Consider the following 17,789-nt stretch of genomic DNA (forward strand, 5'->3'; position numbering starts at 1 on the left):
TTTCTCTATAATTATTATTAATCATTATTATGTGCCCAGCACTTTTCTAAGCGCTGGGGTAGATAGAGAGTGATCAGGTTGTCCCAAAGGGGGCTCACAGTCTTAATTCCCAACCTTTGAAATAGTTACTCTAGCACCAAACTATTCATTCAATTCATTTAATCGTATTTATTGAGCGCTTACTGTGTGCAGAGCACCGTACTGAGCACTTGGAAAGTACAATTCGGCAACAAATAGAGACAAAAGCCACCCTTCAACGGGTTCACAGTCTAGAGACTCTAAACAGAAATGTTAAGGAAGATACGTATCCTTAGAATTTGGTATTTTATGAATGAGCGATATGTTTTCTGTCAGTAAACCTTTCAGCCACATTCCAGTGGAAAAGAATAAATCTTTCTATATTTGAATGGAATAGAGGGCATTTGAGTGATTTCTCTGTAGAGAATGATCGTGACATCCAAACTGCGAAGCGGTATTGTATAATGATAGTAATAATGTTGGTATTTGTTAAGCGCTTACTTTGTGCCGAGCACCGTTCTGAGCGCTGGGGTAGACACGGGGGAATCAGGTTGTCCCCCGTGGGGCTCACGGTCTTAATCCCCGTTTCACAGATGAGGTAACTGAGGCACCGAGAAGTTAAGTGACTCGCCCAAAGTCACCCAGCTGACAAGTGGCAGAGCCGGGGTTCGAACCCATGACCTCTGACTCCAAAGCCCGTGCTCTTTCCAGTGAGCCACCCTGTAGAAGAGATAGAAATAATTTCCACAGCCTCCTGCGTAAGGATGGAGGGTGTGTATAGCATTATCCTGATCACACAATGAAAGAGAAAGGGAAGGTCATTTTGAATGGCATTTATCGACTCTGGAGCTCTCATTCATTCATTCAATAATATTTATTGAGCGCTTACTGTGTGCAGAGCACCGTACTAAGCGCTTGGAATGGACAAATCGGCAACAGATAGAGACGGGCCCCGCCCTCTGACGGGCTCACGGTCCGATCGGGGGAGACGGACGGACGAGAACGATGGCGATAGATAAAATCGAGGGGAAGAACATCTCATTAAAACAATAGCCGATAAATAGAATCGGGGCGATGTCCATCTCATTAACAGAATAAATAGGGTGACGAAGATATATCCAGTCGAGCGGACGAGTACGGTGCCGAGGGGAGGGGACGGGAGCGGGGGAGGAGCGGAGGGAAAGGGGGGAGAAGAGGGTTCAGCTGCGGAGAGTCGGTTGTGTTGTGCTCTCCCAGGCGCTTAGTAAAGTGCCCCGCACAAAGTAAGCGCTCATTAAATCCCATCGACGGATCCGCTAGGGTTGGCTACTCCAACCCAGCCCGCACACTTCTCTCCTGTACCGCCAACCTCCTCGCTGGGCCTCCGTCTCGTCCATCCGGCCGCCGACCCCTGGCCCACGTCCCGCCTCTGGCCCGGAACGCCCTCCCTCCCCGTATCCCACACTGACTGTCCCCCGTTTCAGAGTCTTACTGAAGGCCCACCTCCTCCAAGAGGCCTTCCCCGACTACGCCCTCCTTTCCTCATCTCCCCCTCCCTTCTGCGTCGCCCTGACCCGCTCCCTTTCTCCATCGTCCCTCGCAGCCCCGCGCCGCTCATGTCCGGTTCTGTCATTTCTTCATGCCTGTCCGTGTCTGCCTCCCCCCTTCTAGACCATAAGCTCATCCGGGGGCAGGGCATGTGTCCGTTCATCGTTCTGCTGTCCTCTCCCAAGCGCTCGGTACGGTGCTCTGCACTCGGGAAGTGCTCAATAAATACGATCGACTGCCTGGGGGATCGGCTATCCTCGTGACGCCTCACCTCCTCGTGTCGGTTTCAGGACGAAGCGGCCCAGCCCCTGAACCTGTCGGCCAAACCCAAGACCTCGGACGGAAAGTCTCCCACGTCTCCCTCGTCTCCGCACATGCCGGCTCTGAGAATAAGCGGAGGTGCCGGCTCGCTCAAGCCTTCGGTCCCCGCCACCCTTCCTAGTCCTTCGGCCAGAGTTAGCTCAATAGGTAAGTTTGGGTTTATTTTGTTTAACGTCTTCATTGGTAAGACTGATAATTGTATTTGTTGAGCGCTCGCTGTGTTCCAAGCACTGTTCTAACCACTGGGGGTGGGGACATATGGTAATCAGGTTGTCCCACGTGGGGGTCACGGTCTTCATCCCCATTTTCCAGACGAGGGAACCGAGGCACAGAGAAGTTAAACGACTTGCCCAAAGTCACCCAGCTGACAAGCGGCAGAGCCGGGATTAGAACCCATGACCTCCGGCTCCCAGTCCCGTGCTCTTCCCACTGAGCCACACCGCTCCTCTGCGCCTCCTCTGTGCCGGGCGCCGTACTGAGCGCCGGGGTGGATACAAGCTAATCGGGTTGGACGTGGTCCCTGTCCCACCAGGGGCTCAAAGCCTTAATCCCCATTTTCCAGGTGAGGAAACGTAGAGAAGCGAAGTGACTTGTCCAGGGTCACGCAGCGGAAAAGGGGTGGAGTTGGGAATAGAACCCATGTTATTAGTATCGTTATTACTATCATCGGCATCATTAGTATGATTACTGATTGATTATTATCATTATTGATCATGATCATTGATAATAGTATTATTGAGGCATCATCTTATATTACTATTGATGACGATGATAATAATAAGGGCGTCTGTTCAGTGCTTCCTTTCTGCCAGGTACTGTACTAAGCGCTGGGGTAGTTATAAGCTAATCGGGTTGGACACAGTCTCTGTCCCACATGGGGATCGCCGTCTCGATCCCAATTTTACAGGTGAGGAAACTGAGGCCCAGAGATGTTAAGCGACTGGCCCGAGGTCACCCGGCAGACAAGGGGCAGAGCCGGGACTAGAACCTAGATCCTTCGGACTCCCAGGCCCGGGCCGTTTTCCCGGGGCTGCCCCTCTTCTCGAGATTCCTTGCCTCTGCTGGGCTCATCCTTGGTACAAAACCCTCAGCCCCGGGCTCCGGTTCCAGAGAAAATTCCGCTTGCCCCTGAACACCGGAAGAGAACCCCCTGCGATGAAATCTTTCGTTCATTCAATCGCATTCACTGAGCGCTTGGGAGAGTACAATATGAGCTCCTTGGGCGGGGAACGTGTCCTTCTGTTGTTATATTGTCCTCTCCCAAGAGCTTAGCGCAGCGCTTTGCACACAGTAAGCGTTCAGGGAATTCGATCGAACGACTGAATGAATGGACTATAAACCGATACGGTCTGTGCCCACGATAACCTTCTGTAGTCTAGAGTGGGAGACGGACAGTGACGTGAATGAATAAATGAGAGATAGGGACATAAGCGGTGCGGGGCTGGGAGGGGGCGATGAACAAAGGGTGACGCAGAAGGGAGAGGGAGAAGAGGTAGGAAAATCTGAGCTAATCAAGTTGGACACAGTGTCAATCCCCATTTTACAGGTGAGGAAACTGAGGCCCAGAAACGTTAAGCGACTGGCCCGAGGTCACCCGGCACACAAGGGGCAGACCCGAGACTAGAACCTAGATCCTTCTGACTCCCGGGCCCAAGTGGTGGTTAGCGTAGCGCTTTGCACATGGAATTGAACTCATGATAGTGAGGACTGTGTCACTAAGGATAAATAATTATGGTATTTCTTAATTGCTTACCATGTGCCAAGTACTGTTCTAAGCGCTGGGGTAGATCGGGTGATCAGGTTGTCACACATGGGGCTCACAGTCTCAATCCCCATTTTGCAGATGATGTGACTGAGGCAACGTTAAGTGAACTGCCCGAAGTCACACAGCCGACCAGTGGCGGGGCGGGATTAGAACCCAGGACCTCTGATTCTCAAACCCGGGCTCTTTCCTCTAAGCCACGCTGTTTCTCTTGGGTCCTGTGCTCCCAATGGGCCGAGAGGGATTGGCGGGAATGAAATCTGATGAGAAGCTACGGATAGTCACGGTGTTTAGGATTTGATCAAGACTTGTTGTGGGCTGGGAATGTGTCTGTTCATTTTTATACTGTGCTTTCTCAAGCGCTTAATACAGTGCTCTGCACACAGCAAGGGCTCAATAAATCATCACTGACTGTCTCAGCCTGATTCTCTGATTCAATTGCCAGTGCCTCATCTGGCTCAGTGGAAAAGAACCTGGGCTTCGGAGTCAGAGCTCATGAGTTCGACTCCCTGCTCTGCCACTCGTCAGGTGTGTGACTGTGGGCGAGTCACTTCACTTCTCTGGGCCTCAGTTACCTCATCTGGAAAATGGGGATTAACCGTGAGCCTCACGTGGGACAACCTGATTCCCCTGTATCTCCTCCAGCGCTTAGAACGGTGCTCTGCACATAGTAAGCGCTTAACAAATGCCAACATTGTTTTTATTATTATTATCTCTTAGAACAGTGTGTGGCACACAGTAAGCACTTAACTAATACTATTATCATTATTATTTTGGCAATGAGCACTCTGGAGTGGTCTTCAGAGGCAGGGATTGTGTCATTTGAGAAGCAGCATGGCGTAGTGGCTAGAGCCCGGGCCTGAGAATCAGAAGGTCATGGGTTCTAATCCAGACTTTGCCATTCGTCTGCTCTGTGACTTTGGGCAAGTCCCTTCACTTCTCTGGGCCTCAGTTGCACCATCTGTTAAGTGGGGATGGAGCCCTATGTCGGACATCCACCGATGTTCAATCCGATTTGCTTGTATCCGTCCCAGCGCTTAGTACAATGCTTGGCACGTAGTAAGCGCTTAACGAGTACCAATCATTATTATCATTAATATCATTACCAAATGCCCCATTGCTCATACTCTCCCAAGCGCTTAATACAGTGCACTGCAACCAGTAAGTGCACAATGTAGACTACTGATCAACTGAAGTGAGCCTGAAAATAAAATACATTTAATCATTATGATCGTATTAGTTAAGTGGTTACTGTGTCAGACACTGTACTGAGCACTGATTTTGAGAAATAAACACCGAAAGAATCATTTCTTTCCGAATTTCCTACTACACGGGGTTCACAGATCCTTTTACTTAATCCCAAATTCTATCCACTTCAAATCAGAAGTAATATTAGATAGTAATAGTGATAATGAGTTAAGGTATTTAAGCACTTAGTTTGTGCCCAGCACCCTTCCAAGTGCTGGGGTAGATACAAGGTTATCACGGTGGACCCACTCTCTGTCCCTCATGGATCTCACAGATGAGGAAACTGAGTCGCAGAGCAATCAACCGACTTGCCCAAGTTCACTCTACATGTGATCGGCAGAGCTGGGATTAGAACTCAGGTCCTCTGATTCACAGGTCCGTGCTCTTTCTACTAGGTCGTGCTTCTTCTCAGTAGTTGTGGTCAGTACTTATTAAGCGCCTACTGTTCGCAGAGCCCTGTGCTAAGCCCTGGGAACGAATACACAAGTGTGAATTAGACATGACCCTTGTCACCATCTGAGAAATCAGCCTTCCATTTTCTTTTAGGAGAACTGCGCGTTTTTTGAGCACCCTCTGAATTCGTTCAGTTGTATTTACTGAGCACGTACTGTGTGCAGAGCCCTGTACTAAGCACTTAGGCAGTTCGTCCATCTCAGAGCTGGGAAGAGGCTCGGAAACCCAATCGATCAGTCGATCGATGTTGTTTATTTCGCACTTACTACGCACGGAATATCGTATTAAGCGCTTGAGAGAATTCAGTTCAACAGAATTAGATGACACATTCCCTGCCCATAGTCTAGAGGGGGAGACATATTAATAATAATAAGCAATTTGTTTTGTAGTAAATAATTTAAAGATATGTGCATAGGAACCTTATTAAGTGCTTGGAGAAGACAATTCAAGAGAATTAGCACACATTTCCCTGACCCTAATGAGCTTACCGTCTAGAAGGGAAGACAGACATTTAATTCTGTTTATTTATGTTGATGCCTGTTTGCTAGTTTCCATGTCTCTCCTCCCCCGCTTCTAGACTGCAAGTCCGATGTGGGCAGGGATTGTCCCTCTTTATTGATGATTTGTACTTTACAAGGGCTTAGTACAGTGCTCTGCACACAGTAAACACTCAATAATTACGATCGAATGAATGAAAATGAGTAAATAAGGAATCGGCAATAAATACTTTAAAGTCACGTATAAAGGTTCTGTGCAGTTGTGGGTGGGGAGATTATTAAATGTCCAAAGGTCACAAATCCAAGTGCATAGATGATAATAATAATAATAATTTTGGTATTTGTTAAGCACCTATTATGTGCCAGGCACTGGGGTAGACACAGAATAATCCGGTTGTCCCATGTGGGGCTCACACTTTTAATCCCCACTTTACAGATGAGGTAACTGAAGCACAGAGAAGTGAAGTGACTTGCCCAAAGTCAAGCAGCAGACACGTGGCGAAGCCGGGTTTAGAACCCACGTCCTCTGACTCCCAAGCCCATCCTCTTTCTCCTAAACCACGCCGCTTCTCTGACAAGGCGCTGCCATACCTTTAAAATGGATAAGGTAGCCAGACCGTGAGCTCACTGTGGGCAGAGAATAGGTCTGTTTACTGTGGTACTGTCCTCTCCCAAGAGCTTAGCACAGTGCTCTGCACACAATGAGCACTCAATAAATACCACTGAACGAATGCAGTAAGTATCACCTTCCACACCTGCGTGACGTTCGGTTCTGCGCGTCCTCTCCAGACCGCGTCGCTTCCACGGGGGACCGTTATTCCAAATTAGGGATCGGGCCAAGAAGACGGGAGGAATGGAAAAACGACTCCTTTGGCAGCTATGACTTTTTCCCGTAATACTCCATAAATAATTCATAAATATCACATTATTAATGTGGGAATTATCCTCTAATGTTATTAGAATAGGCTATTTAACAAGGCGAGCAACTCATTTATTTGCATCTTTAATCTGGTCGGTCCCGCCGATTCTCATTTATCATCGGCCGGATGATCGCTCTTTCCCGTCGTCGTCGTCGTCGGACCTCCGTCCTGAGAGAACGGAGAGCGGGAGGTTTGATGCCATTTAGGGAACGTTCTGAGGAAGGGATCATTCTTCACTGAACAATCCCGTTTCAGGAGTCCCCCCCGCCCCCCGTCCACATCTTTCGTGATTGGAGACCCCGACGATTTACTTCTCTCCTTTCAACGAAATGCAGATGTCGAAGGCTGTACCTGAAACGGATAATAATGTACGTGGATAAAAGCCGGGAGGATTAATGGAGCTATAAAGGTCACTCTTGAAAGAAGAATTAATGGGTTATACCGTTAATAAACCATGGCAAACTGTGGCCCGAAAGATAACATACTTAGGCCATCATTAATAACGTGGGGCTCTCCGCTCTATATCTTCCAGCTGCAAATAAAGCAAGTAGCTTTTGGAGTTTTCTGAAAGCTAACACTATCCACTGTAGACGATAAAGATAACTCTTGTAAGTGACACGGCCTGCCGGAGAGACCATCGGCCTCAGAGTCGGAGGACTGGGGTTCCCGTCTCTGCCGGCTGCCTGCTGTGAGACCTTGGGCAAGTTCACTTCCCCGTGCCTCGGTTTCCTCCACTTCAAAATGGAAATGAAATACCTTAGACTTTGAGCCCCACGCGGGACGGGGACACTGTCCGAACCGATAGACGTGTATCCGGCCCAGCACGCGGAATGGAGCTAGTCTCTCAATAAGAGCTTACTAAATACCATATAATAATAATTAATCATGTACTGTCCAAAATGATCAACTTCGGGGGTGCCAAATCAGCCCTCCAAGAACATGGGTGTCGGGCCCACAGAAGGTTGGCCTTTAAGCCCAGAGTGTGGCTCAGAGTCATTAGCTCGCCTCTGAAGACGGCCTCTCTGGAATGCTTAGCGGATTGAAAGTCTTCCCTTGACCTGTAATGAATGCCCACGGGGGTCCTTAAATCTTGTCGGGGAGGACTTGGGTCCACGAATAGATAGCACGCTCTGACTCGTAAAAGGAACTCTTCCAATCCATCAATTGTGATTTATTGAGCTAGATTTTAAACTCGGTGTACCCTCCCAAGCCCTCGTACAGTGCTCTGCGTGGTAAGCAACCGGTAAATACTGTCGATGGATTTATTGAGCTCCATTATATGATCTATTTTGGGGGGTATTTGTTGGTATTTGTTAAGCGCTTACTATGTGCAGAGCACTGTTCTAAGCGCTGGGGGAGATACAGGGTCATCGGGTTGCCCCACGTGAGGCTCCCGGTCTTCATCCCCATTTTCCAGATGAGGGAACTGAGGCCCAGAGAAGTGAAGCGACTTGCCCACAGTCACACAGCTGACAAGTGGCAGAGCGGGGATTGGAACTCATGACCTCTGACTCCCAAGCCCGGGCTCTTCCCGCTGAGCCACACTGCTTCTCTAATCTATTGTGGATAAAATCCACTATCTATTGTGATCTATTATGTGCTCGCACTTGGGGGAAATACAATAACATTAAAAGACCTGATCCCTGCCCTCGTGCCAAACGATGACTGAGGAATAATAATAATAATAATGCTGGTATTCGTTAAGCGCCTACTATGTGCAGAGCACTGTTCTAGGTGCTGGGGTAGACACAAGGGACTCAGGTTGTCCCACGTGGGGCTCACCGGCTTCATCCCCATTTTCCAGATGAGGGAACTGAGGCCCAGAGAAGTGAGGTGACTCGCCCACAGTCACGCAGCTGGCAAGCGGCAGGGCCGGGATTCGAACCCATGACCTCTGACTCCAAAGCCCGGGCTCTTTCCACTGAGCCACGCTGCTTCTCTAATCAATCTAATTAATCAATCCACCCGTAGAACCCGTATCTTCCCACCCAAACACGTCCTCCCCGTGACCTTCCTGTCACTGTGGACGGCTCCACCTTCTTTCCTGTCTCATAAACCCGTAACCCCGGCCGTCACATTCAGAGATCGTTGTAGGCAGGGAATGTGTCTGTTTATTGTTATATGGTACTCTCCCAAGTGCTTAGTACAGTGCTTTGCACACAGTGAGTGCTCAATACTTAGAACTGAACGAATGAACCCACGCATTCAATCTGTCCCCAGATCCCGTCAGTTCAACTATCACCCTTTCCTCTCCATCCAGAGTGCTTCCACATTAATCCAAGCACTCATGCGGTCATTCAGACCTATTTACCGAGCGCTTACAGTGTGTAAAGCACTGCACTAAGCGCTTGGAAGGTATAATTAGGCAACAGAGAGAGACAATCCCCACCCACAACGGGCTTCACTCATCCTAGCTGTCCTTGGCTATCGTTTCAGCCTCCTCGTGGCCCTCCCTACGTCCCGTCTCTCCTCACTCCAGTCCCTACTCCTCCTCTGCTGCCGGATTCTTTTTCCACAGAAATATTCAGTCCGTGTTTCCCCACTCCTCAAGAACCTCCAGTGGTTGCCCATCCACCTCCTCATCCACAGAAACAATTAACTATCAACTAACAATTAACAATCGGAGAAGCAGCGTGGCTCAGCGGAAAGGGCCTGGGCTTCGGAGTCACAGGTCATGAGTTCGACTCCCGGCTCTGCCACTTGTCAGCTGCGTGACTGTGGGCATGTCACTTAACTTCTCTGGGCCTCAGTTCCCTCATCTGTAAAATGGGGATTAAAAGTGTGTGAGCCCCACGTGGGACAACCTGATTACCCTGTTTCTCCCCCGGCGCTTAGAACAGTGCTCGGCACCTAGTAAGCGCTTAACAAATACCAACGTTATTATTATTATTATTATTATTAACTATCAGCTTTAAAGCATTCAGTCAGCACTCCAGCGTCCTATCTAACTTCCCCGAATTCCTACTACAACCCGGCCCGCACACTTCCCTCTTCTAATTCATTCATTCACTAGTATTTATTGAGTGCTTACTATGTGCAGAGCACTGTACTAAGCGCTTGGAATGGACAATTTGGCAACAGATAGAGACAGTCCCTTCCCATTACAGTCTAATCGAGGAAGACAGACAGACAGAAACAGTAGCAATAAATAGAATCAAGGGGATGGACATCTCATTAACAAAATAAATAGGTTAATGAAAATATAGACAAATGAGTGGACGAGCACAGTGCTGAGGGGAGGAGAAGGGAGAGGGGGAGGAGGAGAGGGAAAGGGGGGAAAGGGGAGCTTAATAATAATGTTGGTATGTGTTAAGCGCTTACTAGGTGCAGAGCACTGTTCTAAGCACTGGGGTAGGTACGGGGTCATCAGATTGTCCCTCGTGCAGCTCACAGTCTTAATCCCCATTTTACAGATGAGGGAACTGAGGCACAGAGAAGTGAAGTGACCTGCCCACAGTCACACAGCTGACAAGTGGCGGAGCCGGGAATCGAATCCAAGACCCCTGACTCCCAGGCCCGGGCTCTGTCCACTGAGTCACGCTGCTTCTCATGCTTAACTGAGGGGAGGTGAAGGGGGGGCAGAGGGAGCAGAGGGAAAAGGGGAGCTCAGTGTGGGAAGGCCTCTCGGAGGAGGTGACCTCTCAGCAGGGTTTTGAAGAGGGGAAGAGAGTTCGTTTGGCGGAGGTGAGGAGGGAGGGCGTTCCGGGCCGGCGGGAGGACGTGGGCCGGGGGTCGACGGCGGGATGGGCGAGGACTGGGGGACGGTGAGGAGGTGGGCGGCGGAGGAGCGCCGAGTGTGGAGGTTCTAATACCAACCTCTACACTCGATCTCTTCTATGTCTCTGCTGACTTCTAGCCCGGGTCCTGCCTCGGGCATGAGATGTCCTCCCTCTTAATATCCGACAGACAATCACTCTCCCAACCTGCAAAACCTTATTGAAGACACATCTCCTCCAAGAGGCCTTCCCTGACTAGCTCCCCCGCCCCCCATTTCGTCTTCTCCCTTTCCCTTCTGTGCCATCCTTGTCCTTGGATTTATACCCTTTATTCACCCCTCCCTCAGCCTCACAGCACTAATGTGTGACTGTGGGCAAGTCACTTCACTTCTCTGTGCCTCAGTTCCCTCATCTGTAAAATGGGGATTGACTGTGAGCCTCACGTGGGACAACCTGATCACCCTGTACCTACCCCAGCGCTTAGTCCAGTGCTCTGCACATAGTAAGCGCTTAACAAACACCAACATTATCAATGTACAAATCTGTCATTTATTTATCCGTATGAACGTCCGTCTCCCTCTCTACACCGTAAGCTCCTTGTGAGCAGGGAACGCATCCACCCACTCTGATGTATCGTACTCTTCCAAGTGCTTAGTACGGTGCTCGGCACACAAGGAGCACTCAGCAAATACAATTGGTCGATTGGTATTGATTAAACACTTACCGTGCAGAACATTGTACAAAATGCTTGCGAGAGTACGATGCTACAGAGTTGGTAGACGCATTCCCTGCCCACAGCGAGCTTCGGTCTAGCGGGGGAGACTTACGTAAATGTAAATAATGAAGTTATTCATTTGTACGCAAGTACAGCGGGGCTGAGGTTGGAGTGAAAACCACATGCCCACGGGAGATGTATTCCAAATACTACTAATAATAATAATTACAGTATTTAAGGGCTTACTATGTGCCAGGCACTGTACCATGTGCTGGGGTGGATACAAGAAAATCGGGTTGAACACAGTCCCTATCCCGTGTGGGGCTCACAGTCTCAGTCCCCACTTTAATAATAATGTTGGTATTTGTTAAGCGCTCACTATGTGCAGAGCACTGTTCTAAGCGCTGGGGTAGATACGGGGTAATCGGGTCATCCCACGTGAGACTCACAGTTAATCCCCATTTGACAGATGAGATTACTGAGGCCCAGAGAAGTGAAGTGACGTGCCCACAGTCACCCGGCTGACAAGTGGCAGAGCCGGGAGTCGAACCCATGACCTCTGACTCCCAAGCCCGGGCTCTTTCCACTGAGCCACGCTGCTTCCCCTGTAATCTTCAGTTACAGTTTAGGTAACTGAGGCCCAGAGAAGTGAAGTGACTTGACCAAGGTCACACAGCAGACTGGTGGCAGAGTGTGGATTAGAACCCATGAGAAGTAGCGCGGCTCAGTGGAAAGAGCCCGGGATTGGGAGTCAGAGGTCACGGATTCTAATCCCGCCTCTGCCACGTGTCATTCATTTCTTTAATAGCATTTATTGAGCGCTTGCTATGTGCAGAGCACTGTACTAAGCACTTGGAATATACAGTTCGGCCACGGATAGAGGCAATCCCTGCCCAGTGACGGGCTCACACTCGGCTGTGTGACTTTGGGTAAGATCACTTCACTTCTCTGGACCTCAGCTACCTCATCTGTAAAATGGAGATTCAGACTGTGAGCCCCATGTGGGACAACCTGATTACCTTGTATCCCCCCAGTGCTTAGAAAAATACTTGGCACATAGCAAATGCTTAACAAATGCCATTATTATTATTATTATTATTATCACCTGCTGTTTCCCAGTCCCGCGCTCTATCCACTAGGGCACACTGCTTCTGCAAATTCATAGATGATGCAAAAGGGAGAGGGAGGAGGGGAAAAGAGGACTTTATAAGGGAAGGTGTCAGGGAACAGGGGAATCGATAGTGCTTACTTTTTTTTTTTTTACATCACTGTACTAAACTAGTGCGAGAGTACAGTAGTGCATAGTCAGTCATATTTATTGAGCGCTTACTGTGTACAGGGCACTGTGCTAAGCGATTGGGAGAGTACGATGTAACAATAAACAGACACATTCCCTGCCCACAGCGAGCTTACCGTCTAGAGAGAAAGACAGACGTGAATAGAAATAAATGAATGATAGATACGGACATAAGTGGTGCGGGGCCGGGAGGGCGGATGAATAGAGGGAGCAAATCAGGGTGACGCAGAAGGGAGTGGAAGAGGAAAGGAGGACTTAGGGAAGAAAGGCTTAAAACACATGATCCCTTCCCTCAAGGAGCTTACAGTCTGTTAAAGAAGCTTACCATCTAGTTTGCACTCTTCTGAAGTGAAATAGAAGCAACGTGCCCCAGTGGATAGAGCACAGGCCCGGGAGTCAGAAGGACCTGGGTTCTAATCCTGGCTCTGCCACTGTTCTGCTGTGTGATCTTGGGCAACTCACTTTACTTCTCCGGGCCTCATTCCCTCATCTGCAAAATGGGGATTAAGACTGTGAGCCCCACGTGGGACATGGACTGTGTCCTACCTGATTACCGTGTATCTACCCCAGTGCTTAGAGCAGTGCCTGGCAGACAGTAAACTCTTAACAGGTACCATTCAAAAAGGAAGATGTAGAAGAATATCGAGAGGAAGTGTGTAGAGGCCTATCGAGCCTATGCCTGCTCTGTCTACTTTCCAATCCGTTCAGTCCGTTTTTTTCTAAACTCTAAAGCAAACTTTGACAACCAGTTGAAGGAAAAATCCTAGAAGCCGATTCACTTAAATGCGCCTCCAAGCAAACGCAGTGGACAGAAGGGATTTGACGCCCGTGTTGGATCCGAGGCGATGAGAAAGTGTAGGCGCGTGGAGAGGTCAGGTGCCGGCATCTGGCTTCGATATACGGGGATGGCTCGCATCTGATGCAAATCCACTGGAAACATCTGGCCCCTTTTTGCATCTCGAAGCAGCTGAAAACCCCAAGCCAATTACAGAACCAGTTAAGTCCAAATGACAAGTCCAAATTAACACGATCATCACCATAACGTCCAGATCCTTTTGGTCTCGGTGACAAAACCGGAGGGTGTTGGATTTCACCTTTACGGAGGGAGTCGATTCCGGCAAACGGTCAGAGGAACCCGAAGAAGAAACTCGACCCCGGGGGATGGGCCGAGACAGAAAAAAAGTACTCGTGAAACGGCGTCGTAGGATCCGCCGATCAACGCAGCGATAATCTGGTGTTTCATCGTGAACCTCTACAAATGTCATACCGTCGCAAGCCACATCAGTTAAAAGCAAAGTGCTTGCAAGAGCGAATCTATTTACTTGATTCTTGAATCTATTTAGTCTTGTCTGCTTGCACCAAGTTGAAAATTCTTCTTTTGGAATGGGTTTCTCCTCAGTTAGATCCCTTCTCCGTCTATAATTCACCACATACCCCCACAGGAAAAAAAAAATGATCATTTACATTCCCCTTGCATCTATATTAATCATTTTCCTGCACACTAGCTTCTTGGCACCCACTGAAAAACATAAGGAGTTCATGCTTTTATTCACTGCTACGTGCCAAACCTTTTTAAAAGATTACTGCACTCTCAAAAATCCAAATAGCCCAGAGAAGAGTGCCATTTTTAGTTTGTAGTCAAACAAAGTTTCGAGGAGAGAATCGTCAAACAGATCCTCATAAATACTTACTCAAAGACACAACCGACTCCTGGATCTGTTTCTGACTCTTAGATGCACGGTTCTTTTATTTTTTTGGTTTTTCCCCAGATGATCTTGTCTAGAACTGCAAGATGTGGAAGGGAAAATGGGGAATCTGTCAGTCAGACAATCGTATTATCATTATGGTACTTGTTCAGCACTTATTTTGTGCCAAGCGCTGAGGTAAATGCAAGTTATTCAGGTTGAACACAAGTCCCCGTCCCACGTGGGGCTCACAGCCTTGATCCCCATTTTCCGGATGAGGGAACTGAGGTGCAGAGAAGTGAAGTGACTTGCCCAAGGTCACACAGAAGTCGTGCGAAGGAGCCGGGATTAGAACCGAGGTCCTTCTGACTGCCAGGCCCGGGCTCTATCCCTTAAGCAACATTTCAGGGTGCGGGGAGAATGGTGGAAATTGGTTGATCTCATCCCTGCCCTCGAGGAACTTTCTTTGATATTGATATTCACCCCCACCCTCGGCCCCGCAGCAGTTATGTCTGTATCTGTGATTTGTGATCTGTGATCTTTGATTTGTTTATTTATATCAAAGCCTGTCTCCCCCTATAAACCATGAACACCCCGTGGGCGGCGAACCTATCCACCAACTCTCTACTCTCCCAGGCGCTTAGGACAGGGCTCTGTTCACACTGATCGCTCAATAAATACCACCGAAGGATTGATTTGCATAGAGAACATCAAATGTTTTCACCTCTTTAACCACAGACTTTGTGTCCATATCTCTTTTTTAAATCCACCTCCATCCGCCCTACTCCCCGAATCGAATATTCCGTTCTTCCCTTAAGGCGGGGTTGCCAGGGACGTCTGAGCAGAGGGAACAGTACAGTGCTTTGCTCACAGTAAGCGCTTAATAAATACGATCGAATGAATATCCCGGACCATTCAAAAACCTTGCAGCAGCGAAGTCCTGAACTAAACCGACACTGGTTTCGCCTAAAGAAATGTTTTCAAGCGGCAAGACAATGTTCCACGGTTTTTGGCAACCGGCAGATCAGATAGAAGAATCAGGCAATACGACGGAGGATGTGTAATCTGACATGATTAGACAAGGCTGTTTAGGAACAGAACATTCATAATTGAGACAAAGAAAGAGTATTAATAACACTTTCCTAACACGGCAGTTAGCCATTTTATATTTCCTTTCTTTAATCTTAGTGTTTTTCAACAAATCATGGGATTTAATAGCGTGTTTTGGCAGATTAAAGGATTTATGGCCCAGATGTTTTTTGTTCTAAAAATGGATTGGGGTGTAAAGTTTGCTGGAATCCACAGAACATGTTGAGGCAAGCCGGTCATTTTGTGTGTGATTAGTATCTGCCTTCTGTCTCCCAGCCCCTCCATCTGTCACAACCCACCAATGGATCTGCTTAGATTTCGCCTCATGTCACAAACAAGTCCCTTTTCTGGGCAATTTCCTATTACAGATTCATTTTGTGGCATTTTGATGCCCTAGTTAAGAGCTGACTATTAGTTCGCCTTAAAATATTCCCCAAATAGAAAGGGGGTCCGAGCCCTCCCTTCTCCTATCCCGTCGTCTGAATCACCCGCGCAATCTAGAATGGGCCACGTCTCCGGAAGATAAAGGTGATAAAAGGAAGGAGCATTTGGAGCTGTGCTTCTGATGATGACGACGACGATGATGATGATAATGATGGTACTTGTTAAGCTTTTAGAGTAGAGTAGATAAAGTCAACCGTAATTATGGAGTGCATGAAAAACAGACGCATTCCCTGCCTACAATGAGCTTACTGTCTAGTGGGCACAGTCTTCTCTCGTCTTATGCCGTCGAGTCGTATCCGACCCATAGCGACACCCCGGACGTGGACAGTCTCTCCCGGAACGCCCCGCTCTCCGTCTGCAATCGTTCTGGTAATGGATCCACAGAGTTTTCTTGGGAAAAATCCAGAAGTGGTTTACCATCCCTGCCTTCCACACAGAAAGCTCGTGTCTCCGCCCTCAGAGGAGATAATCAGGTCCAACGTGGAGCTCACAGTCCAAGTAAGAGAGAGACCAGGTATTGAAGTCGGCACAGAAAAGTGTAGAGATTTGCCCGAGATAATAGTAGTAACAACAGTGACAATCGTAATAATAATGGTACCTGTTAAGCGCTTACTAAGTGCCAAGAACTGTTCTAAGCACTGGGGTGGATACAAGGTAAGCAGGTTGGGCACAGTCCCTGTCCCACGTGGGGCTCACCGTCTTAAATTCCATTTTACAGATGAGGTAACTGCTGTCCAGAGAAGTGACTTGCCCAAGGTCACACAGCAGACATGTGACAGAGCCCATATTAGAACCAAGGTCTTCTGAAAACAGGGTCGGGCACTTTGCGCTAGGCAATGCTGCTTCTCATGCTGTTTTTGATGTTTGTCATTTTGAAAAAGAGCATGGCCTGGTGGATAGAGTTCTGGCCTGGGATTCAGAAGGCCCTAGGTTCTAACCCAGGCTTCACCGCTTGTCTGCTGTATGACCTTGGGCAACCCACTTCAGTTCTTTGGGCCTCAGTTACCTCATCTGTAAAATGAGGATTAATAATAATGACAGTGATGGTATTTGTTAAGCGCTTACTCTGCACCAAGCACTGTTCTTAGCACTGGGACAGATACAAGGTCATCAGGTTATCCCACGTGGGGCTCACAGTCTTAATCCCCGTTTTCCAGATGGGGGAACTGAAGCCCAGAGACGTTAAGCGGCCTGCCCAAGGTTACACAGCAGACGAGGGGCGGAGTCGAGATTAGAACCCACGTCCTCTGACTCTCAAGGCCGGGCCCTTTCCGCTAAGCCGCACTGCTTCTCCTAGATTAAGACTGTGAGCACTTAGAACAGCGCTTTTCACAGAGTTGTTTAGCACATGCCATCATCATCACCTTTATTATCGTTAATACTATTATTATTAAAAAGAAACACAATGGTAACTCAGGACAAACCCAGAAATGGGGCGCCTTAGCCCATGAGCAACCCAAATCTTGGGGGGGGGTGAGACTCACACCTGGGCCTGCGACCTTAGAAGGAGGGGTTGAATAAACCATGAAGGGAGCTATGTGAAGCCACAGTATTTCATTGCCCGCTTGATGCACAAGCACCCTGAGCTTTTGTGGAAAGAGCATGGGCTTGCGAGTCAGAGGTCGTGGGTTCTAATCCTGACCCTGTCACTTGGCTGTGTGACCTTGGGCAAGCTACTTAACTTCTCTGCGCCTCAGTCACCTCATCTGGAAGATGGGGATTACGACTGTGAGCCCCAACTGGGACAACCTGATTGCCTTGGGTCTACCCCAGCGCTTAGAACAGGGCTTGGCCCATAGTAAACAATTAACAAATATGGTTATTTCTAGACTGTGCGCCCGTTGTTGGGGAGGGACTGTTTCTATCCGTTGCCGAATTGTACTTTCCAAGGGCTTAGTACAGTGCTGTGCACGTGGTAGGCACTCAATAAATAAAATTGAATGAACGTATTTGAGTTGAGGATCATTAGGGTTGCTAATGATCCTCAACTCAAATACGTTCATTCAATTTTGAGTTGAAAGGAGAAGAGTTCCTATTTTATACGCTTTAGGAAGCAGCGGTCTTCTACGTTCAGGTTCCCCATAATGATGATTCAGA

At 48.4% G+C, this 17,789-nt stretch overlaps 1 protein-coding gene across 4 annotated transcripts in view; it reads left to right on the plus strand.

Annotated features, from left to right (window-relative positions):
• SOX5 (SRY-box transcription factor 5) overlaps nt 1-17,789 on the plus strand; it is a 490,387-nt gene that overhangs the window by 423,575 nt on the left and 49,023 nt on the right. For all 4 annotated transcript variants that reach the window (XM_029058134.2, XM_029058136.2, XM_029058133.1 and 1 more), the window contains one exon: nt 1,836-2,013. In XM_029058134.2, coding sequence (XP_028913967.1) covers nt 1,836-2,013 — 178 coding nt within the window. The remainder of the gene's footprint in view (nt 1-1,835; nt 2,014-17,789) is intronic.

This window comes from Ornithorhynchus anatinus, chromosome 2 (genome assembly GCF_004115215.2).
Source record: "Ornithorhynchus anatinus isolate Pmale09 chromosome 2, mOrnAna1.pri.v4, whole genome shotgun sequence".
Classification (NCBI taxonomy): domain Eukaryota; kingdom Metazoa; phylum Chordata; class Mammalia; order Monotremata; family Ornithorhynchidae; genus Ornithorhynchus; species Ornithorhynchus anatinus.